Source organism: Nymphalis io, chromosome 4 (genome assembly GCF_905147045.1).
Source record: "Nymphalis io chromosome 4, ilAglIoxx1.1, whole genome shotgun sequence".
NCBI classification, from domain to species: Eukaryota; Metazoa; Arthropoda; class Insecta; order Lepidoptera; family Nymphalidae; genus Nymphalis; species Nymphalis io.
Window position 1 is genome coordinate 7,680,197 of NC_065891.1, and position 24,199 is coordinate 7,704,395.

Genomic DNA, 24,199 nt, shown 5'->3' on the forward strand with positions numbered 1-24,199 from the left:
TAAAAATTTAAAACAACCATTTCAAAGATTAGTACGCAAGCTTGTTAAAAACTGTTTTATGGAATTTGTTAATCTATGATTTAGCTAATTATTTTATACTTTTTTATTTAAGTTAAAATATACTTAATATAAATATAAATTACTATTCAGGTTTTTAGACATGCAATTCTCCGAGCGTTTAAAATGAAAACCAAACATAGACATTACATGTATAAATTATGACTTAACAACGTTAAATGAAACATAAGTCTGCGTGTTCTCTTAGTGGTATAAGATACGATTTAATATTCATAGTAATCATGTGAAAATATGTACGTGTCTATTAATTTGAGTGAACGCTTCATTCCACCTACACCCCATTAGTATGAGAGTATATTATAATAAATCGCTGTATTATCGCCGCTGCGTTTGACATAAACATCGAAATCTACTTAAAGTAATGGAAACGATTTAATATACTCGCGACCAGAATCAGGCTGCGATAAGACGAGTTTCTTATTTACATACCGTTTTGACGTAATATTTTACTAAAATTTCTAAATGGTTTTATGTATATTTCAAGTCGTTATAAATTTGTACATAATCCAAAACTATGGAAACAGTTAACAAGTTTGTTCAATTATAGCGTACCAACCGAAACTACATTTAGCTGATTATAAAAGTATTGTGTATCATAAACTTTGAAAATTATAATTATTATGACATTTTATTTTTATTAAATTGTGTTCGAACTATTGTAATATTTTATGGTTTTATTTTGGTTTTATTAAAACTATAATTTGTTCTTAAATTGGTAATATGTTTGTTTTTATTAATATTTCCTATATAAATACTATAACTATCACATTTTAAAAGAATACATCACAAAATACATTGACTATCTGGAGCAGATTATGAGTGATTAATACTTAAGAAATATGATAGCGTGTACCCAAGTATAACGAAGATATACCATTAAATCAGAAACTATTCGGTCAAATTCAACTGAATTTTTTTTAATGTTTTTTTTTTTATAATTGTGAGTGTAACTTAAGAATACTACGACTTGAACTTCTTATATAAACAAATACAATAATCAATTGGTTACCAAGATTGTGAGTAAAGTATGTATGTAGATATAAAAAATTGTTAATAGTTTATTCGAATTCATATTTTTTAATTACTGAATGTGTTGCAAAACCGGCTAATTGAATCCGCATGCTATAACGTTATTATAATCAGTAAAAGGTTTTGCCTTTTCAAGCTACACAAATCACATGGGTAACGTTAAAACGAAAAAAAAAACAAACTTAAAACATGCGATGTGAAACATGTGGGAACCTATTTAACAAAATACAAATTAGCGTCGAAGCATTATTTTAGAGTTATTTATTACTATTTTTAATTAAGAAATATTAGGTATACATTTTAAATAACCCACATTTGTGGCGTTATTTTGAATAACGCTAAAAGTATATTTACGGATTTTAACTAGAGTATTAATTCTTACATTTAGAAAGGGCATTATTTTATTCATTTATTAAATGTTTCTTAGGTGGTTGTTTTTGGTTTCGAGGAATGCGTGTCATTGTAAGTGGCAAGCGGGTGGCGTAGCGAGAGCGGATGATGCGAGTATTTCGAAGCGGTGGCGTGCGGCGCAACCTTAAAAGCAATATCCGGCGCCGTGCGCGTCGTCCGGAAATGAATCGGAAACAGCGGTGTATTAAGCCGCAGGTACCAGCCCTTCAATTTATGAACGCTCGCGGCCATACTACAGCCTTCTCCATGACGCTCTTACTTTTTGACTTTAAATGGATGATTATATTAATTTGTAACTGGCATTTATATATTGATGTATAAAACGAAAACACATGTTCATTTCCAGAACAATAATTTCTTGATCATGTTGAGTTTCGTGGAAGATGGTATATATAAAATTATATTCTCTCGGCCTGAACTAACAGAGAAATGAAATAAAGTCCGCAAACAAAAGTTTGCAAATCCAATATGATTTGGCGCGTCGGTAAACATCGGCGGCATCCCGGTGATATCGCAAACGAATAACATTAAACTTTGTATGGATTGAATGTAGAAAACCAATTTCGGTGCTCGGCGAGTGCGAGCCAATAGGATGAGGGTGTCAGAACGCTTTGACAGCTCTCTGATTGAAAAATACGGAAGCCTGTTTATAAAGCAAGTGAGCTCCAGTCCCTGGCCCGGCCAGGCGTTGCGTTTCTCACTTCAAATTATATTTACATAAGCAGCTAAACTTTTTAAAGGGTTCTGATTCATTTTTGATATAATACACAACACAGTCACGAGCTTATTTTGTTAAGAAAATAGGTTATACGAATATTTAACGATAGTAACACTAATAAGTAATAATAACTAAACTCTATTAATCAAATCACTGCACTCAGATAAGTAACTGTATTTCATTTTATGAGTAATAAATTATAAAATAATGTTGATATTTGCATCTTACATATAGGAAAATTATTGTCCTTGCTTTGCACGATAAATTTAAAGTCTACAAGTCTACATAAATAATAACAAATACATTAATACTATATAGAGTAATTATAATTTACTTAAGTAACTGATGCCGTTTTATATTCATATCACAACAAATTCCTTTCGAAAATAAGTATTATTTAGCGCGGCACTTTAATAATTATCACGTGTCTGTTAAAAGCAGCAATTTGTGTTACGACTTTTTATTGAAATGTATGTATTAGCAAGACGATGACATGTTTCCTAAAAAGATTAGTGCTCACGTGACAAAGTTTTTCTTCTAAGTAGTTTATTGAAATTTTAACTTTGTTTACTTTGTTTTAAATGAACTCCTTATAATTTAATGATAAAAATATTTAAATTTAATTGATCATAGACTAAACCTTACCTTCTAAAATGTAGATAGTAGCAGTTAGTTGCTAATAGTAATTCAACAGTTGCAAATATAATTGTGCAACATGAACAATGTCATCTATTTCAGGATTTACGTAAAACAATGCTATACCAGACGTTTCTATTACTTACTACGCAAACATAAATAAATGTTTGTACAATAGCAATTTATGTATATTATCTAATTTAAATATATTAATTTAATTTAAATGCATTATCAATTATTTGATTCTAAATTTATGATACAAAAACCATATTATGCACCAAGTTTGTAGGTAGTAGAATAATTTGGGATGAACATAAGGTATTACTTGAAATCGTGTTATGAAATATCTCATAAACAGGCGAGTCGACCCTCGCATCGATATATCATGAATTTGGACATCAGCACTCTGCTATTGGAATTCTGCAGATGATTTTCCTTCAGAATTTATACGAACGCCGGAACGAGCCAATCGTAGCGAGGATTTCGGGATGGGATATGAGCTCAGCGATTCATTTAAAACGGCGAAATTAAATGTCTAGGAGATTACAGTGGGACCATTTGGGGATCACTTAGAGATAACTAAGACGTATATTGAACTGTTCTAGCGAAACTTGTATTAAACCTATATTAGTCCATTTATTTAATTAGCTGATACAACTTATTTAACACCGAAAATGTTTGTACTTAAAACGGCAATGCATGAAATGCATAAAAATATATTTTCCTTTAAAAAAAAAAATAATGCTTATTATATTATAACAATGTGAGTTGATTATGTAAATAAATTAAAACAAAAGTTTTGACCTTTAGATCAGGATGTTTTTGTGTTAATTTATAATATTAAAATTAGTAAACATAAAAAAATTTGGAAAAAATAAGTCGGTCGTTTGCGGTCCTTTCACGCGATTAACGCTTAAACTATTTAGTATATTATAAGTTTGATGTATTAAACATTTTTATCCCGTGAAATAAAAAATATCTCAACCTCATCTAATTTTATTATGTTGTTGCTTTTTTATTTCCTTTGTAACTAATACATAGTTTAAATTTTTTATTCTTTCGAGAGTAATTCACGTAATTCTGTTGTGCCCAATTGAATCATGTCTTAATTATAAATTGGTGAATATTTAATTAAAAACTTTCCGCACGCGAGTAATTCCTTATTTCCATGTATACGAGATTAAGTCAGCTTCGATTTCGTTCTGTGAAGTCGTCGACATTCGACAAGGGTTTTTAATTGAACGCCGACCCATTGTGCTCGTTAAAGCGATTCAGAGTTAATCACCGCGTTTTTCGTTCAGTAATGGAAGAAAGTAATTATCAATTAACTGCTCGATAATCGATTGCGGTCGCTTATATCCGACAGTTTATCTGAACGTGTAGTGACCCACTCTCTCAACGGAATCGAGGAGACCACAATAATAAATTTCGAATTTATATTTAAATTTCTAAATCACGAGTTATTATTAAAACATTTATGCTAAAGATTTAAATAAACAATCAATGAATGCGTCATTTTTAATATATTCTTTTTAAACGTTCATATACAAAAGTTTGAGTTTTGTAACAACATAATATTATGCTATTAGGATTTTTGGGTGTGGTGATGGATGGCTTCGTATTTCACGCACACCGCGATTGTGAAAACGAGAAGCGCGTCGGCTGTTGACGTGATATTGTGCCGTGAATTAGCATTGTAAATGCAATCACAGGTGTCAGCCAGCCACTAGCTCGTCGAATTTATGCGTCTTCCGCTCCAAGCGTTGCAACATAACAAATTAATCCGCCTAAGTAATGATCAACCCATCAAACGCCCACACTTTAATTTTAATTCGTTTTTCAATTTATTACAAACTAGTTCTAGCGAGCGAGAATTAGTTGCTGCGTATCAAATTTGATAAAAATTAGTTCAGTGATTTAGCCAGAAACGCGTAACAGACAGACAAACAGAGAGTCACTGTCGTATTTATAATATTAGTATAGGTAATGCAGGTTTACTGGTGGTTTCAGAATATTATATCAACTATAATTAAAATAATTTTCTCCTTTTATACCTGTTGTGGTTTTTAATGGCAACAATGTTACTTATCTTTATACACTTATAACATGCTTTAGCTGCTAAAGTTTATTAAAATAGCTTTGCTTGCAACGATCACGCATACTTTTTTGCAGTGGCCTAAAACCGACCGCCGCATTTGTTTTAAACTACGTCACAATTAAATCACTGGTAACTATTAAAACTGAACAGTCATCTGTGGCATGAATCGCCTTACATGTATTTAATATAGCAATAACATAGCGGAAAATGATATGGGGTTAAACCGCTAAATTTAATGAGTGGTTTTTTTGGCATGTTTGATATATTAAGCCAGTTCAATCGAAATAATCGTTTTTAATAATTCGATATTTATATATAATAGGGTTTATTGTGGTACACGCGATAACCATGTACGAAAAATTATGTTCTTAACTCGGAGAGTTCTTAAATCGAGTCTGTTCTGATATTAAAATTATAGAGTTAATGTAATTATCCTTATATATATATATATATATATATTTATACTATAAAGTGTTGATCTCGTTTGCTTGAAAAGTTACTAGTAATAATTATGTTTGAAAAGAAAACTCATTGAGGGATCTCATGCTTAATGTAAATAAGACTATTCTGAATACTTAATTTAATTTTACTATAGACACAGTTAACAAATAAATCAATTAAATGATTATACTATAGAAATAGAGAATTGTGATTTGGTCGAGGTTCTATTGTTTGATTTACATCACAAATTGTAACAAACACTTATTCACGTATTTTAATTGATATATTTATTGAGATTTAGAGAAATATATAATGAATAATAACGTACCCAAACGCGCCTGGTCGAATCTGTGTCTAAGTTCACAAAAATGACAAGAAACAGTTAGCGATTGCTTAATGAAAATAATAATATGTATATTTTATACTATGTATTCGATTGAAAATAAAAAGGTATATTACCAAATGCAGGAGTCAAGTCACATCAAACAGTCTTCCTATACACTAGCTCTGATAGGTCACTTCAAGGACAAATACTAGTGCACTTGCTGAACGAACATTAATTCTGATTGAGAACGAAGATTGCTGAGAGCACGTTACTTTCACTTTGTTTTTAGCAGTTGAAATTCGTCACTGTATACCGAACTCATAAAATGAAATACTGCAAAATAAATAACATATATATAATATCTATTTAAGAAAACTTACAAACAAAAAACGCACTAAAATCATGTTAAATAATGAATATCCATACCTTCAAGTAAATGAAAATTGAGCCAATATACTACAAGACAAAATCGAACGTAAAGCAAACATAATACAATTCATTTTCTGTTATCGACACGTACGTACCACGTGGCCACTGACAAGCCAGTTGTTTAATTGTATTAATTACAAGAAGCTTAATTAAATGATACTAATGAATTCTTAAATAAGAATAAGATAGAACAACTAAAAAATGAAATGAGGAATTGGAACAAAGCGTATACCTTAGTAAAGTGAAAAACTCCGATTGCAAATATATTAATTTTAAATTGTTACTTTTGCCGGCAAGATTACAAAAAACAATGATTCTAATCTTATAGATAAGGACGACGGATAACCTCCTTAAAACATACAAGCACTTGACCGTTGGCCAATTTCTACCAAATTCTAAGTATTCATTATTTTTATTTTTAAATCGAGTCATTCATAGAATAAAACGATTATATGATTAACCTACATAGAAAACTTACGATAAAAAATGTATCTAACAAAAAATGATTAAATCACAATAGAATTTGAAACAAATATGATATTCAAAAATGTCATATTTATTATTTTTTTCGAAAAACTTCACAAAATTTAATTTTAGTTTTATACAATATTATACACAGTCTTTTTACAAAGGCAACACTGATTGGTGGCACTGTCAAAATCGTCTAGTGATGTAAAGAATATCGATTTTAGACTTTCACAAATGCGAATGATAACTTGAGAGAAATATGAATTTCTAAAAAATAAAATTTTCTTTTTCTTTTTTTAAAACAATACTTTATCTAAGAAATAATATAATAACAATGACTAAATGCAGTTATTATATTTCGCCAAGCAAAGGTTCGAACTGACAAGTCTAAAAAAACAAAACCAAGAAAATGATTGGGTTACATATCAAGATTTTATGGGTGATAATTATTAAAATCTAGATTTGATCCAATAAACGTTTTATAAATAAATATAAATTGATTTTTAAAGAATTCCTACTACTTCAGTTTTCTTATTTATTTTGGAATTTTAATCGATATGTGATAATCTTATTCATAGAATATTTACGTGTATTTTGGGAATCCAAATATACATACATACATATATATGTTGCATCTAATGATGCAACATAGATATATAGATGTAGTGATTAGATAACTGGCAAATCGCATTGATTTTTATAAAAGTCTATCTTTTAAAGTTTTTATTATTATAATTTAAACGTTATTCATTTAATGATAAATGATTATCTATTGCTACAAACAAAATACATTTTTAATATATTATGAAATAAAACTGTTTCTTTGTTTTGGCAAGCATATAGCACATAAGAAGGATACATAATATAAACATCCCTAAGGGTGATTAGTTTGTATAGGATTTTTTAGGAATATTGAATAATTCGAAAATAATCTCAGATAAGATCAGGTAGGGCACGCGACGTCGTGAGGCAATAAAGGTAATGTAGGCAAGATATTTGCCAATATCTTCGTGGAGTGCCCTCCCGAATATTTCGAGATTGTGTTCTCCCTACATAAAAATTGTTCCAGAATAGAGATACTACCCGGATAAATATTCAATTTCACTACGGACGAAAAAGATTTGATACCTTTGCTACGTACTAGCTTTATTGGATGATAGCCTTTGGAATGGAGTAGATAATCATATTCATAGTTTTTCGAATTCACAACTTATATCCAAGTTTATTCGATATTAGATACATAGATATTTTATTACTGTACTTACATATATTTTTCACATGTATTTATTTTAATGTCAATTGTTTATAACGAACATGGTCGTTCATTAACCTCCAGTCCCACCAGCCAGTCACCAATGACACTGTTTTCACTAGTCTATCACTTATAAGACATATCTACTGCTTGATCCCCTCGAGAGGTACGAACGACATGTAGATGAAAAGGGCAGCTGAATCTAATACAATCGGGAAAAGCGATACTGACAACTATAGTAGGGTTGATAACACTTGGAAACAAATATATATTTTTTTACTGTTTTTAAAATTATACTATAATTTATTATGTACATATTTTAAACGTTTTAAGTTCGCTATGAATATATTTTTATTTCTCTTAATGCAAACAATAAGAAAGCTAATATTTATGCCCCGTTTCGTATCACACGTTGATAACTACGAGGAAGTAGTTAAAGAGAAATATAAAGTTTTATTACGTCTAGTGATATGGCGCGCACAAAGTATCGTATTGTTAGCAACCCTAGCGCTGGGTGGGGGAGGCCGGTATTGAATGAGATTGCTTCTTACTTCGCCAAATGGATCACGTAGTGGATGAGATGTCACAGTGTTTTAAGATACCAATTCGGACGATCTGATGCCGAAACATGCTCTTATTATTAAAATATTGTTTATGTAGGATTCATATATTTTGATTATATTTGGATTGACAAAGGATTTTACGTACGTGAATATAATAAAAATAAATACTTAGAAAGATTTGTTTATTCTTAAAATTTGTTAAGTGTTCACGTAATACGTAATTTTGCATTACCAAGAACTATTCTTACATCCGAACTTATTGCGTAACAGTTAAGCGCATTGCCAACATAATCAAGTAAATACATTTACACTCTGTAATTGGGAAATTCCCGAGCCGGGCGCCATAGACGCGTCGGCGGTGGGTGGGCGCTGAAAAACAATTTCACGCCAAATCTTAGCTTGTGTTTTCCTATTTCCTTTTTATTTATCTTTTCGTCTTTTCTTTCTCGAGAATCAATTTCACGGATGAGTGTCGCGATGATCTCAGTTCAAAAAGCGCTAGGGTTCGTGTAGAGTAGAGATGCACGTGTGCAGTCCGAGGGCGGGCTCGCTGGCCTTATACCGCTCTTATTTTACACTTGATGGTAGAATGCTTACCGATAATAAGCTCCAGCTCGCTGCTCTTCATGATTGGATTGCTTTGGTGTTTGTTATCTCTGTATACGTGGCGCCGATTACGTAAGTTTTAAATAGCATTACTTGCGTACGACATCAATTTAAACAGTGAGCATAACCGAAGAGAGAATGTAGTGTAATGTTACTCTATAGTACAACTAAGTAGTGAATAACAGTGATTGTTTTGGCGCGCACCCAGATGGCATGGCGTATTTTGCTGACGTGCCGTTGTTGAGCATTGTTGATTGTGCTTATACAAAAGTAAGAACGGATAAAAGTATATTAATCGGTACTATATAATTTTTTGCCTAAAATTTATTATATCATTAGAATTTAAAGAAAAATATATAAAGTGTTACAAATTAATAATTTAAATAACATATTTATTTTGTTGCTGCTGACTCGCACAAATACCAACAAGTAATGACTTCTCAATACCGTATAGCGTGAGAGACCGCGACGGGCCGGCTGCCGGACTATTCAAAATTGTCGGGTCCAGGCGCCGAAGTTCTCTCGGAATTGACAATTTTACGGGCGGTTTATTTCCGGACACCGAACTTCCTTGCTTGGTCCGACCCGCGCTCCTAACCGCCCTCTACACCCACACCCCTTTCGCAGTCCCATCACTCTTCTGCCCTAACATACAAGTACACAAATTGACGTATCATTATTTTTATACAATTTTTTATTTTATAAGGTTATACCTTATTATAAACACTTCATAATTAGGATATTTATAGATTACTACGAGTACATTAATGTTATACAAAATCTCATAAACATCTGCTCCGTTTGTTTGTGTTTCGACGACACACATTTCCGAGGTAGTACATAAAATTTACATTGTATGTAAGTGTCTTAAGCGAAAGCTTCCCACTTAAAAGCTCTACAAATGCACTGAAAGCTCTTTCGCGCACTAATCCCAAACCTTTTAGCTGCAATCAAAAGCCCCGAGCGCTCGGTGCGCGGGCCGACGTGATGCTTGTGGAAGCGCCTAGGAATTTAATTTACATTTTTAATTAAGTTAAATTTTGTTCGAAAAGCTTTCACGGTATAAGAGTTTTCTTGATTAGAGTTCAGCTTTAGCTGAAGTTTGAGATTGATTAGTGGAGGTTTAATTGCTCTCTGCTGGTGAATAATGAATTCGATCAGTGTCGAGTCAGAAGGGAGTGGAGCCAGATTAGTTTTGCGTGATTAGATAAAATCGTTTGTATTTAAAATTATGTAAATATATATTATACTATAAGCTTAAAAGACTTAAAAATGCCTTGAATATATATAAGATTTTACATAATAATTATAAAATTGAATCAGAAATAATAAAAACTTATGTGGTAGTAATGTCCATGATAGTCTACCGTCGCGTTTGTCGACGGTTGTGTCGTAATTGACGGCTGGGGTGAATTTTAACGTACTAATGCTGCTTAATTGATCATGTTGATAACGAAATCATAATAAAAGTATATTTGCTAGCAGTACCAACCCTAGAGCGCCTTAATGGACTTCCGGTATACTCTCGCTATTTAACAAAAACCTACGGTACCTGAAATGGTTACGGTATTTCATCATGTGTTATTATTTATATAAAGAAATATTTGATTATATTCTAGTTGATAAAAGTAACTACTTAAATGAGTAAACACGTAAAATATTGTTAAACGAACGAAGTACAAAGGTAATCAACACCCACATCACGCACTAGAACGTTATAAAGTACCCGCATGGTCGCTTGTAAATCGGTAAGGGCACAAAAGAGCCGTGCCGTTGACGTTAAAGCGAATAAATAAGAGACTCCCCCAAAGCACTCTCGGTGAGAACAAGTTGAGAGCCAGTGACGTACGATTTGACATAGAATATTTTATTCGAGCCTGCGTCGCCGCCATCCATTCCACTTATCCCGGCACTCTGTTGAATTTTTGACACGTCGGCGAAGGACTGATCTTTTTTATGCCTGGTTTAGCACGACAGTAGCCTTTAAATTCGCATTATGCGGCATGTAAGGCACGGAGACAATTACTCCTTTGTCGGTGATTTATGGTGTCAGATTATTGTGAGGGCCCACTATGAGTGATTGCGTTACTAGGATGGGATACACTGATCAGTCGGACAGTTGAGATTTTTTTTCTTATTAATGTATTTTTATAATATCTAAGTCGGGAAGAACGTGCTACGATAGTTGTATCTTCTTATAATCTTACGTCGGCAGTAAGTCGCATCGCGGCTCAGCTGCCTGCCCCCATCCAATAGGACCGAATCCGGCGCAAGCAATCCATATTAGATTTGCCCGCTCTCTCGTATCCATTCTGAGATGTTCATATTTTATTGGGGCCAATAAAACGGATTCATGAATATGAGAAATGCATAACGAATATCGTATTTATGGATGGAGGCGAGCTCGATCTGCCGCGGGTATGTCGCGAGTAATTTGATAGCCGCCTTTGTAACAGGTGCTGATGGGAGTTTTGATGTGGCTTTGAAAGTTTATTTATTCCTTTTAAATAGGATTTCTACTTGGAACAAAATATTGCAAAATAATACGACTAAACAGCAAAATATTCTATAATACATATGATTATTATTCTATTATCATAAAATGTGATATTTCACTATTTGTTCAAGATTATACGCATTACTAATAGAGTCGAGACGGTCCAGTGTCTAAGAACACGTGAAGCCTAACCAAAGCACCACAATTTTTTCACGTACTTAATTTTAATTGTGTAATTGCATCTCGTGCTCGGCGGTAAAGGAAAACAATTCGAGAAAACCTGCATATTTTAAATGAAACTCTACCACATGTGTATTCGCTATTACGCATTTGAATGGCGTGGTAGAATAAGCTGCAAATATTCTCACCAAGAAAAGAGTAGGCCTTTGCCCAGCAATGGGACGCTTACAGACTATTACTTTATTTTTTCGATGTATTTTATAATAAGGTTACATTGAAAAGTATACCTCTTTTTTAATTTAAATAATAGACAATTTGATATTTGTAACCATTATAAATATTTCATTATTTTAGAGTTTTTTACATAAATGGTAGGTATACCTACCTATAGGTAGTATAATATAGGTAGGTATACTCTATATTCAGTGTATCAAGTTTCGAACATGAGAGATATTAGTACCTCCTTCGAGTTTCAATTTACAGCATGTATGGACGTGTCAACCTTTTGAGAGAGTCACTTCTAATAATGCGTTTATTATTTTCCTTGTATTCAAATATGGACTCTGTGTCTTCTCCACAAGGAACAAAGATATGTTTATATATAAATAAATAAGCATTCTTCTACATAAGACCTTGTTACTGAGATAGAAGGCACATTTTGGTAAAACGTAAATTGCTTAGTGTTGCCGTTTGACGGCATTTTGTTGGAGTAATAAGGTCTCGTCCAGAGTGGACGTAAGGAGAGGATATCGTTTATTCTAATGAGGTTTCACTGCGAGACGCGTGCTTCTCAAGTCCGACGTTCTCAGCGATATATATATTTATATATCTTGTATTGCCTTTTAAGATAAATACTGTCTAATAAAAACTCCTTTGATCTTTGCAAAATGCAATTTTATAAAAGTATTGTCGAAACGCTATATGTTGCCACTTGTACTCTACCGGTAACTGTAATAATATTTACTAATTAAATTTTATTTGATTATACAGTGATTGCAACTAATCCTCTTTCTCTATTGTTTCAGGATAATAATATTACCGCTGTGTGATGCCCGAGTGACAAGCTCAATATGATTCGTGATCCGCCGGCCATGCACAAGCCCGACAATACCAACAGTAAGTAATTAATTAATTTGCCTTAATAACAATGGGCACTCTAGCAATAAACCCGAATATATATAAACTTTTAAGAATTTTACAGCTGAACAATGACATACAAATATACATATATAATTATAATGCGTGGTAAATTAATGTATAATTAAAAGGTCCGTTTAAGCAAAATAAAACATAATTATATATATTTTATTGAAATAGCTTGAATCATGAAAGTCAAATCATTGATTTGTTTTAGTCGATTTCAGTGCGAGTGCAAAGTGTTCTATTGCCTAGTAGCCATGCTAGTCTATATGTGTTGCAAAGATATTTTATTTGACGTGAAACGTCTTTAATGTTTATATTTAAATGTACTTTGCAAAATTAGTGACTTTATTAGATTTTTTAATATAACGGTATTAAATTTGTCGATATGCTATACGGATAATACGGATGGGTCCAATATTTATATATATATATATATATATATATATATATATATATATATATATTATTTTTATTTAAAAGAAGGTATCGTATTCCACTAAACGAATTTCAATAAATCTCAACATCGTGATAGTTCATATTCTTCGTATAAGGTACAACAATTCACAAGCGCTAATTCCATTCCGCAATATAAATACTGTTTCAGGGCTTGTCGTCGGCTCTCGTAGTAGTTTTCATGCAACAATTTTTACTAACAGAATCTATTTATAGTTTTGCATTGTCTACTTAAATCTACCTAGCCATAACACGTTTATATAAGAAGAAAAATCCTTTATCTAACACAATAGGAAAAACAAAAACACTCCAGAGTTATGCTCTTTTCGCTGACGTAATTTTTTATAATATTAGGACAAACAGGTCGTGAATAAAACGGGAAGGGTTGTGCCATAAACCGCCGGCTACGTCCGTCGCGATATTAAAAAGGGGACGAACGATATTGCAATATCACATTTATGCGAAATGTCCAACATCCAGATCGTATTGATAAAAATAAGCGATTTTTTATTGTTGCCCACAATATCACCTTATCTACTTACCCAACACGAAATGACAGTTTAACATGATCCAATTACTTTTCCTATTCCCTCTATTTTCTAAGAGAATTTGTATTATCCGGTCTTAATATTACAGTAACTCCCTGAGACGGCAACTCCGTTTCGACTTTGCCACAGTTTATGGGACCCTTATCATAATCAAAATCATGTTTTGCGTTATTACAGCTATTAAGCAAATCGACGAGATGGAAAATCGAATATCTTAACGTGGTATTACATTTTTAGAATATTGACATTTTATCATGATTACTTGGTGTTATTACATTAATAAAATCGCAGCTGAATTGCATCTTAAAGACTTTCATAGAAGTATTGTGATTTTTCATGTAATAACGCTACATATTCTCATGCGGTGAATGCACAAGCAACTGCGGAAAATTGCAAAGACATTCGGGTGGGTACAAGCGTGCATGGCGCACTGTGGTGGTGCGGTGCGGCGTGGCGTGGCGAGGCGTAGCGTTGCGCGGCGTAGTGGCGGAGGCAGCGCGGCGCCCGAGGCTGCTTGGGCGGCCCTGATAAAATTTATGGCCACTTCCCCTTTAAAACAATATTGAGGGCTCAGTTGGGATTTATGTCTCGCCGCTGCTGCAGCGACTCAATTTATTCTTCAATTTTTCATACAATAACTCACATACGTATTACGAGTGATGGATGAAAAGGACTAACTTTCGGGCTTTAATAAGAGCCTCCAGATGCGAATCTCTAAATTGGCTGAAGTTTATTGCCCACTTATGTCAGGCTTACTTGCCCTCGTAGCCATTCTCAACGAAAATAATTTACGACGTTGATTGTGTTGACTTAGTCAACGTTTGATCGTCTCATGCAGGCAGCGTTCATCGTATTAGGTGTTGCCGGAACAAAATCTGTACCATATTAAGTTTTGTTCATAACAATTATAAAGGTTTAATAATTCGGATGCCGGAATTAATAAAATAATTTAAACTCATAATTAGTTAAATATTTTTATTTATATTTTTCTCATAAAAATATTAAATATTAGTAGATAATATGATAAACAAAAATATATAAAGCGAAATATCATACTATAAAAATGAATAAGCGTAAATTAAAGAAAAATATGGTATAAGATAAATCAGACACCGCGTTGGTAACACAAAAATAGATATTGGAGGGTTAAATCGAGCTTTGAATACTAATAATAAAATCTTCCGATAAAATATACTACATATACAATACTAACGACACGTATTATTATGATTATTTCCATGAGAACTCTTCCCAATCTATATGCAATTATAAATGATATTAATTATACACAAAAACAAATTAAACAGAAATTAATTGGTCGTGGTTACAGTTATTGCTTGAAAATTACAGCATAAATAAATACCCTTATTTTCTTAGAAAAACAAATTATCTTTTAATACCAGCAATGAAAAGTAATTAAGATACGGTATTCTGACATTAAATAATTGGAATTTTAATTGCTCAAACAGAAAACTCTTTCTTTAGAAATCGTTTACCACTGCCATTAGGCTTAATTCAAAAATTAATTTAAACTTTCACAAGGTTGCGTCGGGAAGCGAGCTCCAGCGTAAAGGCAATATCAATTTCATAATTTTAATTAAAAAAACTAACTTCTCTGATGACAAAGTCTCGTACTTTTTTAATAACGGAAATGTTAACGATGGTGGATTTAGGAGGGGGAGGAAAAGGGCAGGGTGATGGCGAGATCTCTTTAGCCATTGCTTAGTGGGAATTTTAATAAAGCTGTTGACAAAACATAAACTGTAAGCGTGTACGTTACACCTCATGAAGCTGGGTTCATGTTATTACTTTTTAATGGAAAGCAACAAAAATAATCAGTCTATCTTTAATATACGCTACTAAATATCATGAATTGCTGCAGCGAATATATCATTTATGAAATTTCTAAGATTGAAATTAAAATTTAAAATTTTCGAGTGAAAATCCAAGTAATAACTAAGCCACCATTCCATTGTACGCAATAAATTTAAAAGTTAAAAAAAAAAACATGTTACGTAAGCTGGTCATTATTTTGCGCTGCTTTATATTACACTTTTATATTTACAACATTCGACGTGTAGCCTTACATTAAAAAATCTACATTTAAATACATCTAAGTAACTAATTATTCGATCGCAGTAATTAAAACTACGTCTTCATAATGAACAATTTATGTATTCGTGGAACATTGTTTTTAGAAAGTATAATAATGATATTCAGAACTTGCTTGTTATGTTTTTACATTCGTTCATTATTAAGGCAAAACCCGCATTTGGTTAAATCTAATTAAGCCCGCATAATGGATATCGCAACAACGCAATCAGCTCCATTGTTTAATGAGTGACCGACAAGTGAAACTAAATAAACCATAAAGCATTTGGAATAGCAACCGCAGTAATTGTATCTGTTAATCAGCTTATTTTATATTTCACTGTAAATTTAATTAACTATGTGCATTATAAAAAGCAAAATGAAATTAATTTAACATTACAACAAACAACTTTATTTTTATAATATAAAATTTTACGCTTCTAATAATTAATTTCTATATTTAATATGTAATTAATTTAACATACATGCATGTATCGTAATAAAAAACAAATTCAACTGAAATTAAAATCATTACCGTGGAGGATAATATGTGCGTAGCACATTGACTATTCATCACGTTTTGTTGGTACGGAAAGGCCACGTTAATTGCAAAACGCAGTGAACGATTGTAAATTGCACGGAATGATTGCGGAGTGGTCGTGATGCGGGTTCATTACAATAACCTGGCATTTAATTGAATCCAAGGAATGTTACCTACTATGGAGATACGGACCACTACACCCATTTTGTTATTACATTTCTGTACACTGCACTGTATTTTGATTGTTTTTATATGTATAGTGATTAAAAATAAATTCTATTAACAAAACAGTACAACTAACTCAACGAAGCGTCATATTGTTAATTAGTTATGCGCTAGTTTATGTTTATTTTGTTATGCCTCGTTAATGCTAATGGCTAGCTTTTAAGGCTGCAGATCTCAAGACGATTTCAAATCCCACTAAGTCGGGACTAAGGATTTTTCTGTGAAAAATTCTCAGTCTGATGTCTAGAAGTTGCAACGTTTACGCTCCCTTGCGTTGAAAGCACGTGAACTCTTTCCAGTCCTGTTGGATTTGCTGTCCCATTGGATTCTTGTAAAATAGAGAAAGTGCACTTGTGCTTATTTCCCTACTATAGTTCGGTGCAGTTGGTTATTCTCACTTGATCAGGAGGTCTCTTTAATTAAAAATTAAAAAAAAAGATATAGTTGGAAATAATATAATTTCATTATAGTTTAAAAAAAAGAATAATTAATTATTTTTGTTTGAGTATGCTGTAAAAGTCAACTATGGTAAAATAAATCATATTTTCACATGCAAAATAAATTAGAATTAATAACATACGAAGGAACAGGGAATATGTAATTTAGAAATTTAATGTAGCTGTTCGGAATCGAAATAGCCCTAATATGTGGTCGCACTATTGTCGTTTCACTCGCTCTAAAATAAATTACTTTTCATCCATTTCCGGGTTTCTTTTCATTTCAGCGCCTTAATACGTTGGCTGCCGGCTGTGTTGGCGAAATTATACGAGCAGGCCAGTTCGCAGCCAAATCTCTATCAAATTCACAACGCGGTAGCAATAAAAATGGAAAATACAAAGCGACTTCCTTCACTAACGGACATTTATGTAAATTTAACTTTATTAACTCGCTCCACTTTATTGGTATCCTCAGTGAGTTAATACCAACACGTTCCGAGCCACACCTTTGTTGTAAATACCATTAAAAAATATTTTGTATATATAATATTTGTATGTCTCTGACATTTATAAAAAGTTTCACTGCGTTGTGAAACCTGAATAGGTTTAAATGTACTGATAATACTCAGCAAATATATTTATTGTTATGTTTTTGTATCAAGTCAGCATCGGTATGGAATTGCAGTATTGCAATAAAGATTATATAAAAGAATATTCTGTTTACAATGCACTGCATGTATAAAAAAGGACAAGAATCTATTATTTTTCATAATCGCTAGTTAGAACAAGTCGATAATTACAACATTAACATCATGCGAAGCCTGAAATGGGCATAATGTGCTGGTAACAGCGCGCGCGCTGCGCTTCGAAAGGCATTCCTTGGAAAAATACAATTACAGCTGTGTTTGTGAATAAACCTAGTGATTTTTTATAGCGAAGAGAATTTACCACATATTTTCCTAGTATTGAGTATAAATCAGATATATAAATATTTTTTAATGATTTGTAGAGATATTATATAATTTGAAATCTCGTTATGGTAGTGATTTTTATTATTTAATTTAATAAAATTGAACATTTTAAATAAAAAAATATATTTAAAAGTTTTTGTTTCATAGCTACGAATTATTGCATAAATTACTGCGCTTATTTAAGAAATAATCCCGCGAATGTGGGCGGAGCTCTTCTCGCAGCTTACTAATTGCTCCTTGCAACGCCCGGAGGCGGTACGTCATCTTTATTATTTTATTATTAACGAGCCACCATTAATATAGTCCAATTAACTTTATTGTCACGACGTCGACTCCAATAAACGAGATGTATCGGCGATGCGCAAGATCGATCGAGATGAGTTATGTCCACCTAGTTACCCTTTCAATTGGATCCTTGATTGGTTTGACGTGCCATTATTATAGGATCGACGCGTCACATGAAACTGATTGACTTTTGTGACCGCTTTATATTTATTTTAATTATTTGATATTGATATGCATTTATCACTTATAAATAATGATTTCTTAGACAAACAAGTTGAATAATTTAACTCTTGTGTCAATTATTCATTATTTGTGTTGTTTTATGTAAGACGTGTTTGGTCCGATATTACGCAGAATAATAAAAAATAAACATTGCAAACCAGAAAACTCTAAGGCGATAAAGTCTAAAAGAAAGTTAAATAGTGGCCTTAAAAGCCTTTATATAGTAGACGCGCCATAAATTGTAATGCTCCATTAATGTAACGAGTTCTCATCGCTTATACAGTTGCAATTCTTTCGCTCAAAAAAATGCGTATGCGCATCTCAATGACGTCAATGAGTGCACGTCACGCGGACGCGTCTGCTCGAATTAATTGAGGCAATTACATGGGAGAAAACAATCAACTTAGATGAATGCCGTAATGAATCGCGTATTATGGACAATTATCTACCAGCCTGTAGCGAAACAGAATGCGTTATGAGCTCACGTTCCTTCGCAGCTAACTAAAGTAACCATAGTGCTGTTTTTTCAGGTAATTTAACATTAACAAGTCATCGTAATTAAAATAAGCATCTTGTGATGATTATTTTTCTTTATAAAAAAGGGCTAACTTATTTCAAATCTAGTATTATTTTAATTATTTTTTGTATGTACAAAAAATTTACTGAACATTTAACTTAATTCTAAATAAATGATCTTGTCTAATAGGCCAACAAGAAGATAAGTATGCGCTTAGCAGTGGAGTGGCTAACACAGGGGGCGCGAGACTTTGCGCCCAGTGTGGGAAGGTCATCACTGAACGATTCCTACTGAAAGCCATGGAGAGGTTCTGGCATGAAGATTGCCTTAAATGCGGCTGTTGCGACTGCCGCCTAGGAGAAGTCGGCTCCAAATTATATTACAAAGCTGATCTTATGCTTTGCAAGAGAGATTATCTAAGGTGAGTTAACAAATAAAATTTATAAAGCACTATAGCAGAATTAAGGCGAGCTTTATTTATTATAAGCAAAATAAAGAGAAAATAAATATAAGATAAAGGCTGCACATTGTTTAAGAATAATAAAAGGACACACGTCTGTAAATTGATCTCAGTTTTTACTAGCATTTTCTATCGTAACTTGACACCGCGCTATTGAATAGATTACAAATTCTATGGACTGAGGATTCGTATTGAATTTCTGATGCTATTTGTAATCCATACAAGGATATTTATCAGCGAGCGGTCGCGTTTACATTAACTCCCAATAACGTAGCACTCAAGATTAATGTTTTCAATTGAAATTTACTTGACATGCGTCATGTAAGTAAAATGCGAGATTTTAAATTGCATTTCAAATATATAATATGACTTGATATATTAACAGGTTATTCGGTGCCACAGGCAACTGTGTGGCGTGCAATAAAGTCATTCCCGCCTTCGAAATGGTAATGCGAGCCAAAAGTTTCGTTTACCACTTAGAATGCTTTGCTTGTCAACAATGCAATCACAGGTAAACCGCCTTCCTTAGTTATATAATAATAATACACGTTTACTACATTGTTAACGCTTCACGTATGAAATTTATATAAATATCTTAGGAAGTACTTATTTTGATTTTGATTATAAATAAAATAAATTTAATAGCTAATGCATGTTATTTTTATATTATTAAAATATATTACACGGTGTACGTCATAACGTTTATTACTTTATAATGAATTAAGTAATATTCACGGAGGCCAAATTCCATCATACACATATATAATATCACAATTAAATCTTTTAGTAATCGGTAAATGGTACGCAAATTGAATTTTCAATAATATTCAAATTATATATAATATTCATACCCGTTATATATGAATAATTTTAATGAAGACTTATCATACTAATAACAGATGCAAAATATTATTCAGTAATCTTATTCTATTTAATGACTTGCAACGAGTATCACAGTGTCTATAAATCTCTGCAGGTTCTGTGTGGGCGACAGATTCTATCTGTGTGACAACAAGATACTTTGCGAATATGATTACGAGGAGAGGCTGGTTTTTGCCAGCATGGCAGCAAATCCTAGCGGATTAGCGCATATCAGGCGACAAGTTAGCGGATTACAGGTATACATTTTATCTATTTAGAATTCATTATTTTATTAATGCTAAAGTTAGGGTTGCAAATTCTAAAACCTATTTAACATATATTAAATGTAATATCATTTTATATATTAAAGAACGGCAGCTAACCGGCATTTACTTTACGCTAGGTATTCATTTGAAACAAATAATTGGCTAACACAGTCTCTAATTACGTGAATATTATATCTTTCATGAGGCTAGTATCACATTGCGATTCTCACCACGTGGACAGCGGGCCGACCGCCACGTCGTATCAATTACAGAATTATGTGTAACGTGGACCAATAAGCGCTATTAGGCCTATGTCCGTTCTAAGCACTTATTTATTTATACGGTTAGTAATAGCGCACCTTGGGAATAAAAGATTATAGCCAATTTCTTCATTATATTAAAAACTGTAAATAATTATAAAATTAGACGAAAATAACCGTCCGAGTTCTTTTGTCGGTTCTTCTCAGAGTACCAACGGGAGTTTTTTTTAATTTGAATACTTAAAGAAATATGAATATTAAATCAAAAGGTTTAGAAGCATCGTTATCGTACAGCACAAATAGTGTCTATAAATATATTTACCTACCAAATTATTACGAATTTGGTTATATGAAACTACAACACTATTTGTCACATTTTATTGTATATAATATATGTAACTATTATGTAAATACATTTCTTTCAAATGTCCTGTCCTTAATAAAGGCACGTGAAAAAGTAGGCTTCGGAGGAGTAAATAACTCCCACAAGGACACTGTTAGTGGAAGATTCTATCTCCACTTTATTATGTTTCTTTTGTGATCATTAATCTTTCTCGTACGAACGCTTGTCGGAATGCGAATGTGGGGGAATCTATTTCATTTTATGAGTCGCGCGAGTGGAGGGAACCCATTCAGCCGCACGACATTTCTAATCGACTTTTTGATTGCGCTCACAGTCTACTGTTAGGCGTTTGACAGGAGAATTGCTAACATTGAAATGGAATTAGCGTTGGAATTGCGCTTTTATTCTTTGTTTGAATAATGTTATGTTTTTTGCAGTCACCGAGTAGTGCATATGTCGGTGGGGCTAGTGGATGTGCGGGAGGACCGGGGGTCCCATTAGGCGATAAGGATAACGGAGGCTGCGCTGGAGCAGACGACGCTTCCAGCGGGTACGGCAGCCCGCCTGACCCAGACGTGTGCGATGCCGCGCGATGACCGACAATGCCACGCCGACTAATTGCCTCGGTTGGTCTTATTACATTAAGTAAATTATAATTAAGATGTTATTATGTCTCTTTTGCTTATGGTATAATTATTTTTTATTTAATTTCATTATAATACAATAATTTCTCCTCCGCACACAGGTAAAGCCTCACTGAGCCTCGAACGTGTTCAACGTCAAGAGGCGATATTGCATCAAGTCATCCAATCAAGTCATCACCATTCAACGTCATACAATAACATAGATAGTATGGACTTACCTTCGTTTTACGTCCATCTCTTCACGTTTCACACTGCAAAATTATTCTGCTCGTCATTTATAAACTAAGTTAATAAAAAAAAACAGTGCAGATTCACGAAAAAGTGCAATTTTAGAAAGTAATAATGTTTAAGCGAACATAGTGATTTTATTCAAATCCTGAGGGCAGTTACATCAAAGTATCTCGAACATTGTTAAAACTGCCGCGTGTAAATGTACTTTACATTAGGATAGACGATGGGACATGCATGAGGCCACTTTACAAAATGTCCAGGATGAGTCGCGATAACGTCGTCAGAACACGATATTTCCATTATGTATACGATTTGAGTCTACATGTTAAGATAGCGTCGCGTGGGTAGAGCGCGAACTCTTGCCCCTACTCTACTGTACCATACACGCAACTCACGCTTAGTCTTTTTAGCAATTGAGGTAACAATAGTTAAAAACTTCGAATTACGTACATTCATAAAATATTTCTTTAATTTTGTTAATTTCTAAGTTAATATAATATTGTGTATAAATTTTCATACAACGAGTCAGGTCCATAGTTGAAAATAATTGATAAAATCGATCTCATTGTTAAAAAATTAAATATGTGTACATTAGCGTACCTAATATTGTTATCATACAAGGTATGAACTTTGATTGTGGTTATATTTTACATTTTTTTTTTCAATTATTAAATCGGGTAAGTGGGTATGTTAATGTTATTTTGTACCAAAGATATCTTTCCGTTGGATGTTTTAGTTTTTGCAGATGATGCTACTTTCTAGATTATAATTAATAATACCTTATTTGGTACTTTAAAGTGGTGCAATGGTTGATAGTTAAGTACCTCTGTATAAATAATATATTAAGACATTTTGTAAATTGTATTTTCTTACTTTGCCATAGCTTCAGTGAATGTTGATCGCACATCCCGACTGTATATAAAATACGCGGTGTTAAATCGCTACATTGTTTTATATTTGTGTAAAAGAAAATTCTGAATTCAGAAATATGCTTAAAAATTTTAAAATTAATTAAACATATTGCAAAATAAAAATTTCTACGACTAAAAAAGATGTATTTATGTAAAAATTTGAACTGTCGTTACTTAGAATTATCTGCTAGGTTAGTACGTCTCGTCTCTCACGTTGTATCATAGAGACAACAAATAAAAATCTCAAACATCGACGAAGTTATTTTTTATTTTACCGTTAAAATGTAAATAAATATATTTATTTAATGACTACTCATTTGTTTTATTATAGACCCAAAAGATAATCCTCAATAATATGATTATATTTACGAAAATTATTAGAAACCCTTATACGACGTTATTAAAATTAAACTATGCTGTTTTTATCGTTTATTTCTGTGTATTAATCAAAAAAGTGAAACTACAAAGAAACAAACGAACTGATAAATTTATTTTATTTTGAAATATTTAGGTAGTTAGGTATATTATCTGTAAAAGAAGCAACATTTAAGTGTTTTAAAACATTAGTTTCGCCCGCATGTGATGAGGGGGGGGGGGGCAGGTGTTAGATATCATATTTCCTTTTCTATACCCTTGACAATGACGACAACAACTTAAAATCTCATTATGATCGGTAGAGTAGACGTAGTGACGTCAACGTGAAATACTCAATTTCGCATTATTATATTAGTTAGGATTAATAACTCCTGCTTACATACTATTTTATATGTTATTTCATGTATGCCTATGTCTTATGAAATAGCCTTGTTAGCGTTAACTATGACTTAGGATTATAACAGACAAAAATAACTTGCCATGTATGCAGCTAGTCTCCGAGATGGGCAATGCAAGACTTAAGTAATTGTTTGAGATTCTTAAGGCCAACGTTTATCAGCAGACGTGAACACCAGGTATTTATTTGACAGACAGATTTCCTATAATATACTTATAAATCTATTACTGTTGTTTAAATAAAAAAACATATTATTAACACTTTGAGGGACCGTATACTAGACACAA

General features: G+C 32.6%; 1 protein-coding gene across 1 annotated transcript in view; it reads left to right on the plus strand.

Annotated features, from left to right (window-relative positions):
- LOC126768214 (LIM domain only protein 3-like) overlaps positions 1 to 23,452 on the plus strand; it is a 32,911-nt gene extending 9,459 nt beyond the window's left edge. Inside the window, exons 2-7 of the mRNA XM_050486184.1 lie at positions 12,757 to 12,847; positions 19,354 to 19,585; positions 20,010 to 20,135; positions 20,601 to 20,742; positions 21,792 to 21,980; positions 22,100 to 23,452. Coding sequence (XP_050342141.1) covers positions 12,802 to 12,847; positions 19,354 to 19,585; positions 20,010 to 20,135; positions 20,601 to 20,742; positions 21,792 to 21,950 — 705 coding nt within the window. The 5' untranslated portion in view covers positions 12,757 to 12,801 and the 3' untranslated portion in view covers positions 21,951 to 21,980; positions 22,100 to 23,452. The remainder of the gene's footprint in view (positions 1 to 12,756; positions 12,848 to 19,353; positions 19,586 to 20,009; positions 20,136 to 20,600; positions 20,743 to 21,791; positions 21,981 to 22,099) is intronic.
- Positions 23,453 to 24,199: the final 747 nt, after the last annotated feature.